General features: G+C 33.1%; 1 protein-coding gene across 4 annotated transcripts in view; it reads left to right on the forward strand.

Annotated features, from left to right (window-relative positions):
- Window positions 1–7,361, forward strand: part of LOC134247889 (sestrin-1-like) — a 31,362-nt gene extending 24,001 nt beyond the window's left edge. For 3 of the 4 annotated variants that reach the window (XM_062730288.1, XM_062730289.1, XM_062730291.1), the window contains 8 exons: window positions 262–291; window positions 2,590–2,760; window positions 3,000–3,182; window positions 3,330–3,533; window positions 3,698–3,830; window positions 4,089–4,326; window positions 4,488–4,713; window positions 5,285–7,361. In XM_062730288.1, the coding sequence (XP_062586272.1) occupies window positions 262–291; window positions 2,590–2,760; window positions 3,000–3,182; window positions 3,330–3,533; window positions 3,698–3,830; window positions 4,089–4,326; window positions 4,488–4,713; window positions 5,285–5,371 (1,272 nt within the window). In that variant the 3' untranslated portion in view covers window positions 5,372–7,361. Of the gene's footprint in view, window positions 1–261; window positions 292–846; window positions 999–2,589; window positions 2,761–2,999; window positions 3,183–3,329; window positions 3,534–3,697; window positions 3,831–4,088; window positions 4,327–4,487; window positions 4,714–5,284 lie in introns of those variants that run through there. The other variant, XM_062730290.1, reaches the window with a different exon arrangement.
- Window positions 7,362–17,798: the final 10,437 nt, after the last annotated feature.

The raw sequence follows: 17,798 nt of genomic DNA on the forward strand, positions 1-17,798 counted from the left end.
AGGTGTTCTGGTCATCTGTCACACAATGGTTGCTAAAAAAAAAAATCAAAACTCTCGCTTAAAATTCAGCAGTAATCTAATATTCTTTTTAACATTTTTCCTCATAATTAGCCCTCATCTTTGAATTAAAAAAAAGAACATTTGTGGCATTGTAAACTGTTTGGAAAAAAAAGATTGAAATAGACTACCCCTATGGGGTTTTTCCATTCAAAATTATACATGATGTATTTGCAAGATTTTCAGTATTATTTTATTTTTCAGATTGTACCAGTGTCTACATCTGAAGACCAGGTAATTACTTTATTTTCTCTTGTGGTATGTAAATGTTAGAAAATTAAAAAACAAATTGAAAATTTAATATTTTATTCATATTTGATTTTATTAATAGCTATAGACTAAAACTGTTAGATAAATTAAGGCAATAGAAGGGTTATTGAGGCACATAAATAAAATAATCAAAAGTTCTTTACTTCTTAAAAAAATTAAAGGATAAAAATAATAATTTGAGGATATCAAAATCTGGTTTAATTAAGTGTCCTCATTTGCTCTGTATGTCAAGTAAATTGTTTTTATATAAAGTTATGCATGAAGTTTTTGTTTGTTTGTATTGTATTACAAGACACATAATCCTGTAAGACGCAATCATAAATCCATTCAGGTCATTTAATTGATTCCGTCTATTTAAATGAAATGTTTGCCAAAACCTTCCTTGACTAAATCTATTAAGGACATGGGTCCTTAAATTTATTGTGATTGTGAAGCTAACATGCTGATGCAATCCCACTCGCGTCTATAGTGTGAATGATGCAACCCTGCTTTCCTGTATATCAGTATTGTGTCCAGGGTTGGGGTAGCATTTTATTAAAGTCAGTCTAGAAATGAGGATAGGTGTTGGGATAACTGATAGGAAAAGTCGAAAGAAAATGAAGGGGGGAGGTGATAGCCCGAGTGTGGACAGTTTATCTTTATTGGAATGTTTGAGGACTATCTTGTCAGAGGTATGACTGATAAGTGATTGTAGTATATATATGGTGTTCGACAGTCCTTGGTATTTTATGCTGAGTAATTCTGGCTATCGGAATAGACTCAGATGTTAAAGAATAAATGTGAACAAGAAAGAATAACAGACAAATAGAGATAAAAACTTAAAATTATATTTTTTGTTTTAATTTTTTTTTTTTAGAAAAATATTTAAAAGCAGATTTCAGCTAAATCTATTTTCTCATTTTTCTCCTTTTTTCATGATCAGCATGTTGAATTTATTGTAATGTAGCATGTTTAATGCTTTGAAAAAAAGATTGTATTTTTGACCAAGTACTGATACATTTTAAGGAACATTAAATTAATTCTATTTTTAAAAGTCAAATCTACAAATAGCTGTATTTCTGTAACTCCAGAATTTTGTATTATTTAAAAACTGTAACAATGTTTACTTAACATGTTCAAAACTTTTTGATGTTAAAATGCCTTGTACTTTTAAATTATAGAATGACTAGACAGTTTTATGTAAAGTTTTCAAAAGAGGGATTAGCAGTTAATTTCCTATAAAATAATAAAGATAGTTTTATAATGTAGTGTTGTGAGGCAGAAGGGTTTGTTTGTACAGTTAGCTGGGAGGCAGGTGTTATGTCACAAAGATAAAATATTTTCATTACGTCCTTGAAGTCTGTCCACAAAGTGACCAGTAGATATTGTTAGAGTTAGATAATGAAACACTTCAAAAGTTGTAAATGGGCTGCCTATATTGACACTGTCTGAAGAAATGAAAGAGAAAAAGAATACAAGGGGCTATATGATATATCACCAAGTTTTATAATCTTCCTGTTTAAAATTTTTTTTATGGTCATTTTTTAAAGTCATGGGTGTCATCATTTTTTTTTTTCAAATTTAATTTCTATTTAATGAAAAAAAAAAAAATTAAACTTACTAGACTTTTTATAATAAAGGCAATTTTTTAATGGCTAACAACCGTTTTACTAGTAAATGAAGTTTTTTTTTTTAAAAAAAACATTCAATTCATATTTTAAAAAAATATTATATTTTTTAAAAATACTTTGTCATTTATGTTTACCAACTATTGCACAATAAAGAAGCTTGATCTTTGTAAAACCATTAGAATAGGGATTAGTAAAGATAATCTCTGATGTAGATCTCAGTGGAAATATTCACCTGTGATCTATTGTATAATTACCTGTTTCTAACAATACTATGCCATGTCATTACCCATGACAAGTTTCAACACGTTTAGCAATTAAGAGTTTAAAAAAAAAAAGGGGGGGGGGGAGAAAGTTCATCTACACAGAGAAAGTTTATCGATCTACACATTCTTTCTCTCTAAATTCTTCCCTCAATTTGAATTGTAAAAAAGTCTTTGTCTACATGGGACAAACTGTCAGCAATATTTTTAGAAAAGAACATTCATTTGCATATTAATTAACATACATAAGACATGTGCCTCAATTTACCCTCATGCCTTAGTTAATATTATGACTGTTGTCTCTCGCTGACATTATGGAATATTTCTACATGTATTTAATTGTGCCGTTACTTGTAGATTCTGCATGTATTTAATTGTCCCGTTACTTGTAGACCCAGATGCTGTTTGTGGATGCGTTCCTCCAGAACAATAGACTGGATCATGTGACCCAGCTAATGGGGTACCACCCCAATTATTTAGAAATGTTCCTCCGGACGCAGCAATACCTCCTGAGGGGGGATGGGCCCCTTCCTTTCCATTATAGGCATTACATAGCTATCATGGTAAGCCAATCATATATACATTGGTACACATAAGAATTCAAAGGGAAGTCTGTAAACTTCTTGATAAGAAGTGTTGTTTTCTATTCCATATTGGGTGAAAAAAACAACAGATGATCCCAAAAATTTATTGAGCTTGTATTTGGAAAAATGTTCACTTCAAAGAAATTGATAATTTGTTTTCTTTTATTTCACTTTTAAATGACATGTGTCTAACACTGGATGAATTTTATTTTATACAGGCAGCTAGCAGGCACCAGTGTGCTTATCTTATCCATCTACACGAGCAAGAATTCATCCTGCAGGGAGGAGATCCAGATTGGCTGAAAGGCCCCGCCCACATCCCAGCCAAGTTACAGAAACTGCACCAAGTCAATAAAATCCTCGCACACAGACCATGGCTTTTCAACAAATCACACATAGAGGTAAAAGCTACTGTAAAAATCTCAAAAAAGAGTTTTTCATTTGTTTTAATTTTCCATTTGGGAATGAATTTAATTTCATCACTAGAAGGATAAAATATTTATGTATGATAGTCATCAAAATGTAAATTTACTTTATCATAATTGCAGAGCTTACGTAAGGAAGCATGGTCAATAGCTGAGCTTGTGCAGGCCGTGGTAATTATGGCACATTTCCACGCTCTGTCATCGTTTGTGTTTGGCTGCGGAATTAAGAACGAGCCCGACCACCACGGAGGGTTCTCCTACAGACCTCACTCCCCCACGGAAAACGCCAACGACTCCGACTACACAAGTGACAGCTCTTCTGATTGTGTAAGTACTTATATATTAACCATTGCCGCTTTTCAAATTTCTTTCGAAATTTGAAAAATTATGAGTTTAACATTTGGGTCTGTTTCATTGGAGTGCTGATGCATTTTAAGTGTACTATGAGATGAGAAGATTGTCAAATAATGTCATCTTTTTCTGTTTGACAGAGCTCAGAGCCGGAAGTTTGTATAGAGATTCTGATGGAGAGGATGAAGAAGTTGAAGGAGAGTAATGAGGAGGAGCCGACAGAGGAGGAGAGATTAAAGAGATTCGAGAAAGTCGAGACACAGAGTGCAGAACGTAAGTATTATATCAATACATTACACGGTGGACTGGGATTAGGGCTACAATAAATGGAAATTACACAACTAGAAGGATTCAAAGTGCAAATCAATATTTTCAATCTTTTGGTTTTGAAATTTCAATTATTTTCGGGAAGATCCGTATTTGCTTTTTACAAAATGAAGCATTGTAAATTGCATGTAGATCAGTGTTCAGAAATGTGTGGGGGTTTTTTTTAATAACACAGAAAATATTACACTCTATTCTCCTTTCTAGTGGCAAAGCCTGGCAAAAAACCATCACCGAAAGCAGAAATCATGAAGTATGTCCAGGATGAAGAGTTTTGTTATGTTGACTTTACTAAACGAGCCTGTATGGAGGAGGCACCTACGTTTAGGGCTAATGAGTACTCCTGGGATGACCACGGATTTTCGATAGCCAATAGACTTTATTCAGAAATTGGCAATTTGTTGGATGAAAAATTTAGCATGGCTTATAATCTAACCTATTATACGTAAGTTGTTTTGTATAAACTCTTTGTTTTTCTCCAATTTAGATGTATGTATAATAATTACGTAAAAAAAAAAAAAAAAAATTTTAAACTTTTTGATTAAAAGAATATTTCACTATGAGCAAGGTATCATGATAAATAAAGAGTTATTCTTTGTTTTATAGGATGGGTGAAGTTATTGATGTTGATACATCAGCTTTTCGTCGTGCCATATGGTACTACATTCACTGCTTATATGGAATCATGCATGATGACTATGATTACGGACAAGTCAACCAACTTCTGGAAAGAAACTTAAAAGCGTACATCAAAACTGTCACATGCTACCCAGAAAGGCTGGCCAAAAAAGATTATGACAATGTGATGAAGGAGTTCAAACACTCGGAAAAGGTACGCTGATTTCATGTATATATCAGATAAGTAAAGCTGTGTACACTCCTTTCACAGACTCTCGGATCTTTATGAATGCAAATCTCTTCTAATAGTGACATACCTCATTATGTTTCTCCATGGAGGATTAAAAAAGCTAGCTTTAATAAGGCTATACCTACTCAATCATGCAAGTAATAAGGGAAACTGTGAAGGAATATATATCGGTTTGTCCTAAATACTAGTGGTTGTTTACAAGTCCCCAGTGGGTTAGCCCATATTTCAGTGTGTTTACTGTCACAGCTGACTGACCCAGTTAAGGTACATGGCTTAGAGCACAGTGTGTAGTCCTTTAGAAGTAGATTAATACAGCCCAGTTCAACCAATTTAGGTCGAAAATTAAATCGGAGAGATAATTATTTATTTGGTTTCTCAATAGGAAAACTTGATAATTGAAAAAAAAAAATCTTGTAATGAGAAGGTCATTTTATTTGTGTATTGAGCAAGAAACTTGTGTTTGATGCTCAAAATTTCTTGTTTATATGCCTCAGATTATAAAGTTTACTTAATTAAGTTTTCTTTGTTTTAACAGGTTCATGTGAATTTAATGCTGTTAGAGGCCCGACTCCAGGGAGAACTATTGTACGCCCTCAGAGCTGTCATGCAGTACATGACGTAGCACTGTGTCCGAGCCCAGTGACAAGTCTTCCATGACAATAAATTGGAGTCTTACGTGACATTAAATTGGCGTCTAAACCCACTCCCCCTTCCTTGGATCTCAATAGAAGCCTCCACATTGGTGCACGAAAACAGTGGGGCGGTGCAAAAAAAAAGAAAGCAGAACAAATTTTTACCCTTTGTGAATTCAGACTGTGATATATTTTTTTTCCTGTGTGTAGTAGACTGAGGGACAAGAGAAAGGAAAGGAAGAGACATGAGATTATAAACCAAGGCCCTACTCCGAGCTTTGATACAGTTAACACGACAGGCAGATGTTGCTGTGATCTGCCGTACCCCTTACTATGCCCCCCGTTATACGGGGGGCGGCGTCCAAGTCTTTCATCCATTCAGCATGTTGTGGTGCTTAGCCTCGGTGCAGGCTTACGATTCTCCACACTCATGTTTGTAATGTTATTTTATATTATGTTCGTTTAAAACCAAAGTCTCCTACAATGTAGTTTAGTTATAGTTATTTTCTAGAATTGCATTCCACTGAGGTAAAACGCTTATGTCGGAAGGCGGTAGAAAGTTAGTTTGTTTTTTTTCTTTAATATAAAAATCTGATGTTCTGCAGTTCTTCCTGTATCTGTAAAATCCTTAGAAGCAAAAAGTGCTTTGCTAATTTGTATAAATTGCAAATTGAGTCCAAATTTTACAATGAATATGTTTCAAATTTCATACATTTTCTGGAAAAAAACTAGATTTTTTGAATGATGTTTATTAGTACTTGAATGAAGATTACAGACAACATAATACCTCATTAGAGAGTCTGTTCTAGTCATAAGTTCTATGTACCTACACAAAAAATGGGCATTGAGAATGAACAAAAGTATTTTAGTGTAAATTCACCACTCTCATCCATTTTCATTGATCAAATCTTTCATTTTATGATTGAATACTGATCAAATGATACAATGATGATTTTGTAATTGATTTTCAACAACTATGCCAGTAACTTTTTATCATACGCTGTACAAATGCTCAGATTGAAACAGCTTTTATAACAATTGTTTGTCAATTTTTTTCACAGATGTATTTCCAATATATATCATAAAAAATTCCATAAACTTAGTGCTGAAGAGAAATGTTATCTTCCAAAACTTAACCAGATAGTAGCGTAAAATGTGAAAATCCCAAATATGAAGTGCTCAAGCAAGATATTTTTGTTAAACAAGAAAATTATACTGTTTATTTTGTGTCCTCCATGTTCAGTGTGTAAAATGTTGAGTCTTCACCAACAGTAGTTTGTTCCTTGATGTTACCAGAAGCATTAATGTTGATTAGATAGTATTTACATAATGTCTAGAGGAATCAAGTTTTTCTCGCATTTAGATTTCTAAGGCAGATAAACAATCAATAAACTTATTTTTAAAACTTTTTGAATTAAAAAAATAGTGGGTGGGGAGAGATAGCAATAATTTGTGGGAGGGGATATGTTATTATGTGTTGTGTTATTGTTAGATCTGAGACATAATTAAATATTTTTTGTTGATTTTTTTAGACAGTTTATGTTGAATAGAGATAATAAACTAATTGGCAATGTGCAATTTTAAGAGATGTGTAGACATTTTTCACGCTTGGGCCACAAAATAATGGGACAACACTGTTTCCCATTGCGTGCAGAAATCCGGTGTTTTAACAAACTTTTTCACCATCTGTGTTTTGTTGAAAAATCTGTAGAAAATGTGAAAGTAAGATCTCAAAAGACATTACACATTCTTATGTAGAGTACAAGAACTTGTAGAAATTATTCATGATGGCTGCGAGGGCTTGTTTTTTTCTAGTAATCATTGATAGCCTCCCCTGATTGGTTAACTCAGTATTATGACTGTAAAAAATGTCTTGTTCTCTATTGCCGGAGAATTCCATAGCAGTTGTGTTTTTATTTATTTATGACTCATTTCGTACATTGTGATAAAAATGTTGCAAAATAAAATCAATGAAACCAATTTTACCCTGTTCCAAGTTTGTGATTTCTTTAGCCAGAATATACAGTAATATCAGGTGATAGCATTGCTGACTGCCGGAACAGGCCATCATAGACACAATGTAAATCCGATTGCCAGCCTATTAACTTGAAGACTTCGTGTGGAGAGAATATACCAATCTTTTTGTTAGCCTTACAGTAGATTTTCCGCTGATATCTATAAGATATATTATTGGCAGTGCTTAGTTTGCTGACCTAAATTTATATAAGATCGTTACCATTTGAACACAATAAGGACAAAGTTTTGGCACTGGTATAGGTTTAAATGGAACTAAAGTTATGGGCAGTACCATGGGAGAGGAACATTACTGCTGAGACGTTTGAATAGAATGAAAGGGAACGATTTACGTCAGACTGGGGAAAATGTAGAGGGGTTCATATATAACCGGTTTTGAAGATGAGAATTTAATGCCTGTACAAGAATTTGGTCTCTTTCTATTACAATTTTTCTAATATGGAAAGTTTCTGTTCAAGTTGAAATGAATAAAACATGTTTTATATCTGAATGGGGTTTATCACATTTTTACGTGGAATGATTTACCAAAAACTGCTTGCACGTCATGGAAATTCATATATTCGTTCCTGCTGTTTTTTTCTTCATAGTTCTTTCTGTCGGTTCAGAACACTGGAAAGAACGACACTTTGTATCACCGTTTAACAATTTTGCACAGGCTTTGCTGTGACGGACGCAAGAATCTTATTTGTTAAGATCACTACCATGTATATCCTCGTTAAATGATGTCGATAGAGTGTAGAGAAAACTATACATTTTGGTTTGAGTCTTATCATTTGGATGAGCACAGTCTCTAAAAACCTATGCAACATTTTCCTTAGCCGCAGCTAGAATGGTAGTGCCATCCTTGACCATAATTGAACAACCATGTACGAGTGTAAAACCATAACGCTACAGTTCTGCAGCTACATTTTCCTACAAGTATAAAAGAGAGTATGAATTCCACGCAGAAAATAAAACCTAAAGAGCATAGAATTGAAAGCAGAAACATTTAAACTAAAGTATTATCCAAAAGATAGAGAACTACAATAGATTATGAAATCTAGACGCAATAGAGTAATTCAAGAGAGTATGAAATCGAAGAGAGTATGACATCTCAGAGAGTATGGAATTCAAGAGAGTATGAAATCAAAGAGAGTACGAGACTCAGGGGATATAAAAATGAAAGAGAGTATGAAATCCATATCATAATAGGACTTCTGATCATAAATACTGTTCTTTATTTCCATATGTTTCATCTAAGGGAGTATGAAATCCAAGAGAAATCCAAGAGAGTGTGAGAACAAGTTGATAGACAAATTCAAGAGAGTGTAAAATCCGAGAGAATGTGAAATTCAAGACAGTATGAGACTCAGGAGATAAAGAATCCAAGAGAGTATGAAATCCAAGAGAGTATGAAATCCAAGAGAGTATGAAATCCAAGAGAGCATGAAATCCAAGAGAGTATGAAATCCAAGAGAGCATGAAATCAAGAGAGCATGAAATCCAAGAGAGCATGAAATCAAGAGAGCATGAAATCCAAGAGAGCATGAAATCCAAGAGAGCATGAAATCCATGCAAGAGAGTATGAAATCCAAGAAAGCATGAAATCTAGAGAGCATGAAATTCAAGAAAGTATGAAATCCAAAAGAGTGTGAAATCCAAGACAGTATGAAATCCAAAACAGTATGAAATCCAAGAGAATATGAAATTTGATTTAAGCAAGCATGAAATTCAAGAGAACACGAAATTCAAGAGAGTATGAGACTCAAGACATAGAAAAATTCAAGAGAATATGAAATCCAAGAGAACAAGAAATCCATGAGTATGAAATTCAAGAGAGTATGAAATCCAAGAGAATATGAAATCCAAGAGAACATGAAATCCAAGAGTATGAAATTCAAGAGAGTATTAAATCCAACAGAGTATGAAATCCAAGAAAATATGAAATCCAAGAGAGTATAAAATCCAAGAGTGTGAGACCCAGGAGATATAGAGAAATCCAAGAGAGTATGAAATTAAAGAGGGTATGAAATTTAAAAGAATATAAAATCAAATACATAGAAAAATACAAGAGATTGTGAAATCCAACAGATAGGGAAGTTCACGAGAAAGTGAAATCCATAAGATAGTCGTATTTCTAACTTCCAAAAGAGAAATGCAAGTGAGTGTGCAATCCAAAATATAGAGAGAAAAAACAAGAAGGATTGAAATCCAAATGAAAGAGAAATACAAAAGAATCCGAAAAACAATAGATAGAGAGATACAATAGAGTGTAAAATACAGACGATAGAAAATATGAAATTCACTAGACAGAGAAAGTTTAGAGAGTATGAAATGTACAAGATTTCACAAAATATAAAGAGATCAAAGTGAGTATTAATAAAATAGAGAGATATAAGATATAGTTTTAAAAATCTATAAGATAGAGAATTTCAAGTTAGTGTAAGTTTGTTTGAAGGCTGATAAACGTCACACTCGAAAAGTTTTACTCATATATAGATATTTATCAAGTGAGTGTTAGAAATTCAAAATAAGAGAAATTCAGGTTAACATGTATATAAAATCCAATTGAAAGAGAAACTCAAGAAAGAATGAAATCCTAGAGATAGAAAAATCCAAGAGCGTATGAAATCCAAGAGAGTATGAAATTCAAGAGACTATGAAATCCACACGATACATGTAAAGAAATCTAAGACGTATGAAACCACTGAAGAGAAATCTTATAGAGAGTGTATGAAATTAAGAATATAGAATGATAAATCGAAGAGAGTATTGAATCAGGAAGACATTAGTCTTGATAGACGTGCTATTTTTAACAAAAATTGGTGTCTGTAAATGCTAGATGTCTTTTTATATTTTCAATAAGAATTTATTCCAATTTATAAATAATGATAAAAAAAAGGCCAGTCAGCATTTGACCCAATTCCATATTCTTTTTCACAGCATTGATAAACATGTACCTTAATTTCTTACAAGTATTCACATGGATACAGATTTGCCAAAAGCACCCCACACAAAACATAACAAGAAAAAACAAAACATGACCTATAGATTCCTATAAATACACCCAGTGTATGCACGTGCAGCGTTCGCACGTTGGTACTGTATCTCTTACCGAGTTCTATTTCTGCGGATTGCTTCTAGACGCCAGCATGAAGACGTCAGCAGAACCATATTATACAATGCTAGCCTATATGTACATGTATCGTTCTATATATAGAACTTCACTGACCCTCAGCTGGGCAAAGATCCATGAAGCTGAAACACCAAGAAAAACTGCGAAAAGTTATATCAAATTCAGAAAACGGCACTGGATTAAATGAATTGAAGAAGGGGTTAACAGAAATTTTCTTTTTTTATTCCTGTGGTGCATTCGATGGTTTTAAATAGAGGTACTATGGTGATGATAAAACATGGAGTCAATTAAGTCGTTGTAGAAATTAAAGAATAAATGATAGACATATGCTACAAAAGCTGCTCGATCTTTAGTAAGGTATGAGAATATAATTTGTTCACACAACATGCAATAGTACATTATGTATAATCCATTTAGAACTTTTAAGGAGGCTAGGAGGTCAACAAATTATTTTTTATTAACCTCTAGATATTACTTATTTTTTAGATATGATATCTTAAGCTGTCAATTATCATTTGACAAAGAAAAGTTTCATAAGTATTAGTATAAAATTTGATCATTTTATTATATCTTGATATGGAGCTCTTCTACTATTTAAAGGAGATCAACATAGTCTAAAAATGGCCACAACCACCCAGCCTCTTTAAATGTTTGTCCAATGCGGACCTGCATCTGCAGAAAATAAATTAAAACAGTAATTAAACCATTAATGACAATCCATTTAAAAACTTAATAACAATTTCTTTGATATTGAATTGTAAACTCTCCATTCAATAAAACATTTGACAGGTCCCTAAATCTCGGATTACACAAAATCCACTGACTGACGCAGTCGAGCAAATAAGAAGATCCGGGCACCTGCTGGTCCATGTTGAAATCCGGGTAGTGGAGCTTTAGTGAGCAAGAACGTTCTGATCTCTGGCAGTAGAGGGCATTATCCAGTCTCCCGCACAGAAAAAGACAGTGCTGAAGGAGGGACGGATAATAAATCGAACGTAGTGCTCCTGAAGTCGATTTGACACGCCGAGATGGCGATAATCTGGTGGTTAAACCGACCCCCTGTTAGACTTTGTCGCGAGGTCGTCACTGTTGATAGATTTACATTTGACTCTCTGTGGTATTGTACATAAACCTCTTCAATATTTATGAGGAAAGGGTAACTGAGGAGCGTGGCCCAGATTTATGACTTTAAGAAAAAAAAAACCAAATTCAACTTCCACCCGTCTATGTAGCAATTTCCTGAAAACGACAAAGCGACCCCTAAAATCGGGATGCCTTCAATATTCCTTTTAATTTTTTTTTAAATGATAAATTAGGAGAAAGGGGGGTATTAATTTAAAATAAGGGGAATTTACTCTAGAAATTTGAACATCAAAGGAACATGAGGAAATGATATTGATATATTTCAGTGTTAAAGGTGGCTATCTACACATAGATATACGTACTGAAGGTCCCTCACTATCAATGACCTTAAGATAAACTCGAAAGCTGCTCACCGAATTCCGATGGAATGTCAGGAATTTTTCATCGAGCACTCGTGCGAACTAGCAGATGTCCATTTCAACATAAAGGACGATAGATATCAATTATGATGAGTAATCACATATATTACATGATAAACAGAGAAATGGAAAGAGGGCTGTCACGTAGCAATGACTTATATATGTACAGTACACCCGGGTCATATGGATCTAAAAAAGTTATCTGTACCATGTTCACGAAAAGAAAATGTTAAATTAACATAATCATTATATCCAAGTTGTTACTCCCAATATACGTGTGCCATGTTAATTAAATGTCTTTAAAACATACTGATACGGGAATTATTTTAAGATCCCTGCTTTTCCTAAGAAGCACAGGCATATATATATAATATTCTTTTTTTTTTTTTGATATTGCATTTACTATTCTGAATATTAAAATTTTATGGAAGACAATGGTCGGTTGACCGTTCCCATGGTGTTTAGACCTTCTAAAGAAGATCGTTGAATAAACCTAAAAATATACCAACGAATCGTTAATTTTAGTATAAGAAATAGTATTTCCACCTACTGATATCAATGTATAATTTATCTAAACGTCACAGTTTGCTACAATATCACACGTGTGTTACAACGCACTTTGAAAAATTACGCACTTTGAAAAAAAATTTCAAAGTGCGTTAAATTTGGGACCAAGCTAACGCACTTTGAAAAAATTAATTTTTTTTTCAAAGTGCGTTGATATCGACCATATTAACTCACTTTGAAAAGATATAAAGCTGATAAATATTCTTACAAATAATCGGTATGATAAATAATTGACCCTGGTTGACTATCTTATTTTATTATAATGTTACTCCAGGACGCACATGAGATATTGACGTTTTCAATATTTAAGTTTTGATTAATGTTATAATAGGAAATGGGTCTTTTCGCAAAATGGAAAGATTATTATTTAATATCATTATTTTGATTCGTTTCTTTTTATTAAAAAGTATATATGTAAGGGGCTGTAGATTTAAACAACTAAAAGCATCGCATTTATTTTCTTAAGAAAACGGAGCAATTTGATTTTTCAGAAAAATGAAAATTCTTTCTCTATCATACGTTTTAATGTACTTAAAAATTTCTAGGTTTCATCTATTTAAAGATAACTCATTCATTGAATTTTTCAATACTAGGTATGTAAATACACTGTATATATAAACATGTTAATGGAATAGCATAGGCATCGAAACCGGGTGAAGGTCGGGCAAGGGGAGGGGCTATGCCCCCATTTATTTTGGAAAAATATACATCGTATAGGCATTGAAAATGCAGCTTACACTTTTTGGGGTTTATTACTCCCCTCCCTGTTTTATTTGCTACCGACGCTTGTATAATGGAAAGATAAAGTGCTGGGCTCAGAGATCTTTTACCCGTCTTCTGCTCTTCCCGACGGTAGTAAATCAATGCATAAGTTTTTCGATAGATAAATAAAAATCAAAGCTTTCCACTACTTAAATCTGAATTCAGAAATTTGCTTTTTACATATTTTTTTTCAAAGTGTGTTAAGTGTCTCCATTGTAAAATATATTGATGTAAACTCTTCACGCACTTTGAAATTTTTTTTCAAAGTGCGTTGAGTTGGTCCCACATTTAACGCACTTTGAAAAAAAAATTCAAAGTGCGTTGATTTTGTTCCAATTTTAACGCACTTTGAAATTTATTTTCAAAGTGCGTAATTTTTTCAAAGTGCGTTGCCACACATGTTCAATATTTCTCAAAGATATATTAGATAGGCAGTCTGATTAAGGGGTTGTAAGATTTTGTCACAAAGCTACAAAAGCGTGCAAATTGTACATGATTAATCCATAGAAAACAAAAACGCATAATTTAAGCCCCAATTAGAACTTATAATTTCTTAATATTCTAAGGGATTATTTATGCCATTTCCATTCAAATAAATCTTTCAAAAAATATATCTATCTATCCATGCGTCAAATTTTCGTTTGTGGTTATGTGTCCTTTAAACAAAAACATGTAGCAAGGATCCACTCTACCTTGAAAATATACTTTTATGGCACAAAACATATCTTTCCGATAAATATTGGACGTCCAATTAGATCTATAAAGGATAACACCAGAAAAAGGATTTACTGTCCCAACATCACATGTATGCTAGCCGTATGGTGTAGTGGTCAAGCGCAAGACCCCAAGACAAAAGGAATTCTTAAATTCTTCTTTTACTTGGAATATTTGCCGAGAGGAGTTTTCAACAGCAAAGTCTTATTCGTCTTAATTCATATATCTTTTCATAATTAGCATTTTGCTCTTAGAACTTGTACTTTACTACTTATACAGTTTGCATATTTCAAAATTTCTTTGTTTGTTTCTTTTTTTGTACATGAAGATATAGGCATTTTCCACCCCTTATTCGCCCATCTTCTTTTTTCTGTTACATTTAATTCTAGATGCAAATATGTTCAAGTAAATTGTTAGAGATCAGCATGTTTATATTAATTTTTAGGTCTAGTCAATGAATCTTAGATAAGAATTCCCCCTTTTACATGCATTTATCGACATATACATGCTTCCAGAGCTGATTTTGATCCTTCATGGTCCAAAAATGACGTTTTCGATAAAACTGAGTGGACACGTTGATCATTTCAGCCTTAGGCTGTTTGTGAAGCAGTAATATTGTTCTTTAAAAAATGAGCAATACCGCTAGCTCAAAATAGATTTTTTGAAACGAAACATTAAAATATATTAATATGCCATTGTACTAGTGCATATTATTTTTTTCTCACCAAGATTAATTGAGACATTTAAGTTGTTTTTGTTAAAGAACTAGCTTGCGGCCTAAAACGACAAACACATTGTCAAAGATAGTTTAAGTTGACAAGATTTCGCATGAATAGAACCAACTTAAAGTGCACAATGTTTAACACGACGCATGCACTGATGGGGAATTACGAAAGATGCGCATTTATGCAGCTCTCTCTCTCTCTCTCTCTCTCTCTCGGAAGGGGTGGGGTGGGGTGAAGTCTGTGTGTACTGCTACATATACTTATAGAGATCAATGTGTCTCAAATGTCGTAGATCACGTAGCTAACAATACTAGTACTAGTAGTAGAATATACCAACAGAGCATGCGTATCTTTTCTATTGTTAGTACTTTCATACTGACAAACTATAAAAATTTTTGACCTGTGTATTATCAAAATCACAAAGAGCCCACTAAACTTTTTTTGTTTTTTACGTTATTTATGCATTTTCTTTAGTACATGTCTATTTTTTTGGGGGGGGGGGATATAAAGAAAGAATATGTATCAGTATGTTTACGCCATATAGATCATCATATAATGTCATATGTTACATGTGAATCACAATGAACAGAAGAAAAAACTGTTTTTCTTCGCCACATTCATTTTCCTCAGACGTGTATATACAAAAACAAAAGAAGATCGTGCTCCGCACGTAAACCATGTACACAATGCAAACACGTTGACCTCTCAAAGTGATTAAGGTTATATTCAAAACAGAGCAAACGTGCGCCAAAATATCAGGCAAATGTACATTTAGCCGACTACTGCTGTGAGAAATGTGCTAAATACGACCCAGAATTTCAAATTGAATGTTTGTATTATGTTAAATCAATCGTCGATCGTTAAAAAAATAAATAAATGACGACATTTGTCTGCATGCGCTAATAATTCAAAGAATTTTATTTTAAGGCACTTAAAGTATTATACTGTACTAAAATCATGCCAAGTCACCGACTGTCGTAAACAAGTTTTTGGAATGTTACGTTTCCTTGAAATAATATAAACCAATGGGAAAGCTTTTTAAATTATATACATGTATCATGAACTGGAAAGCATTCTTAATTGCCGTTAAAAGTAAATTGTCAATGTATTAAAATTATATTTCATGGAATATTCAAGCATTGCTAGACTGATAATAAACTCCTTAAAAATATTCTATACATGTGGTATTTTTGTTATCTCTTAAAAGTTCGCGTTTTCATTTTTTAAATTATAACTTTCTAACGGTTTTCACGTGTTTCTTAAATTGACATATTTCTTGAAGATTTATTTCCACAGATATGGAAAAATTACTAACAAAACTATTGTTGTCTTCATTTTCATTAAAAAAAAAAATTGTTACAAAACATATGACTTCTTGACATGTTTTATTAGACATTTATACTGTGTATTGCTTAACAGCAGATTAAAAGCTCTAAAAATTTCTTAATTGCAGATATAACCGTTTTCAAGTTTTCCCTGAAAAAAATAATATTAAAAATTGTTTTATTAAGAAAATGAATTAAATCAGCATTTAATTAAGAATTGCGTCAATCTTTGAAAATCCCTTACAGCTTATGGCGACATTGGACTTGCCAAAAGTTCAATTAGTTGTTTCAGTGAAGATAGCGAGATGGTTAAAATAATGTTCATTCTGGGTGCTTAATTAAAGTGAATTGGGATTAGTAAGTGTCCATGGTTGAGCAAATTGAAACGAAAGATCGCCTTGCCATAGTTATAAAAAGAGAAATACAATGTACTGTATTTAGGGTACTCCCCACAGGCACTTGTTTCGGAACTATTTTTTTTTAACCCATAGTATAATAATACTATGGGTTAAAAAATTATTTCCGAAACAATTGCCTGTAGTATTAATTCCCCTGAAATATTGGTTTTAAAAGATTATACGACAAATTGAAAATACTAATTCAAATTCCATATCAATTTGATACACGACATATTCAAGACAAGAGGGGTCGTAAGTAAGTCACGAACAAAAAAAAATCTAATCCACCCATCCTATTGACGAAATTGGTAAGGAATCTGAACACTTCGCTACGGGTTGATACTTTACAAAAGAATAGTCACTAAAACCCAATTCAATTTCATCTATTGAAATTATTCAATTATAGCTTGCAAATTTTTTGTAACCTCGTACATCAATACCACTGGAAAATGTATAATTTATCTTTTGCGATACTTAATTCTTAACTATAAATTCAAGTTTCAACCTTAATTATAATTCTTTAAGTATATACACATGTATATGGTTTATGAAATTTAAACCACCTACAGGCCTTTTAGCAGATTAAATCTAAAACATTGACTTAATCTATAAAGCTGACCGAATTCTGGTTTGACCTAGATTTTATTATGGTCAGTAGGAGGTAAACAAGAACACACACCTGATCAGCAGGTAAAAAGTGGACAACAAAATCCTTTACAAATGAGTCTACGGTCCTCATCCCGCAGGTCACTACAAAAAATTTCCATGACAGGTTAAGGTGGTATACATGTACATGTATACATTTAATTGTCCGAAAAGGGATTAGACAATAGTTGTCATGATTTAAATTTACACTTCTAACTTAAGTGTAAGTTGTCTTTATAGACATCTTATTCGTTAATTGATTTAAATAGGTTTTGGAGGACGTGATCCCGCTACAGAAGGGAGAAACATATTTTGGAGATATGTATACCAAGGTTGGGAGGTTAAAAAGATGCAGGGGAGATGCAGTCCTGAGCGACCAGTCAGGGCAGGGGCCCACAACCACACCAACATTGGATTTTTAAATCTTATGTATATTTAGGACACAAGAAGGGGGAGGGGGTGCTTGGCCCCTCTAAATCTACCTGTGAGATGAGCGTGTTAAGGGGAGGAATGGAACAGGAGGGTGAAGAAAAAGAGGCAGGACTTTGTGAAACTTGAAATGGGACTGGGAAAGGGGGGTTTGGAACATCTTTCAAATCAACACTTTTATATTAGGATCACATACGCACT

The sequence above is a fragment of the Saccostrea cucullata genome, unplaced genomic scaffold, assembly GCF_032062105.1.
Source record: "Saccostrea cucullata isolate Sc308-1 unplaced genomic scaffold, CSIRO_AGI_Scuc_v1 ctg120, whole genome shotgun sequence".
Classification (NCBI taxonomy): Eukaryota; Metazoa; Mollusca; class Bivalvia; order Ostreida; family Ostreidae; genus Saccostrea; species Saccostrea cuccullata.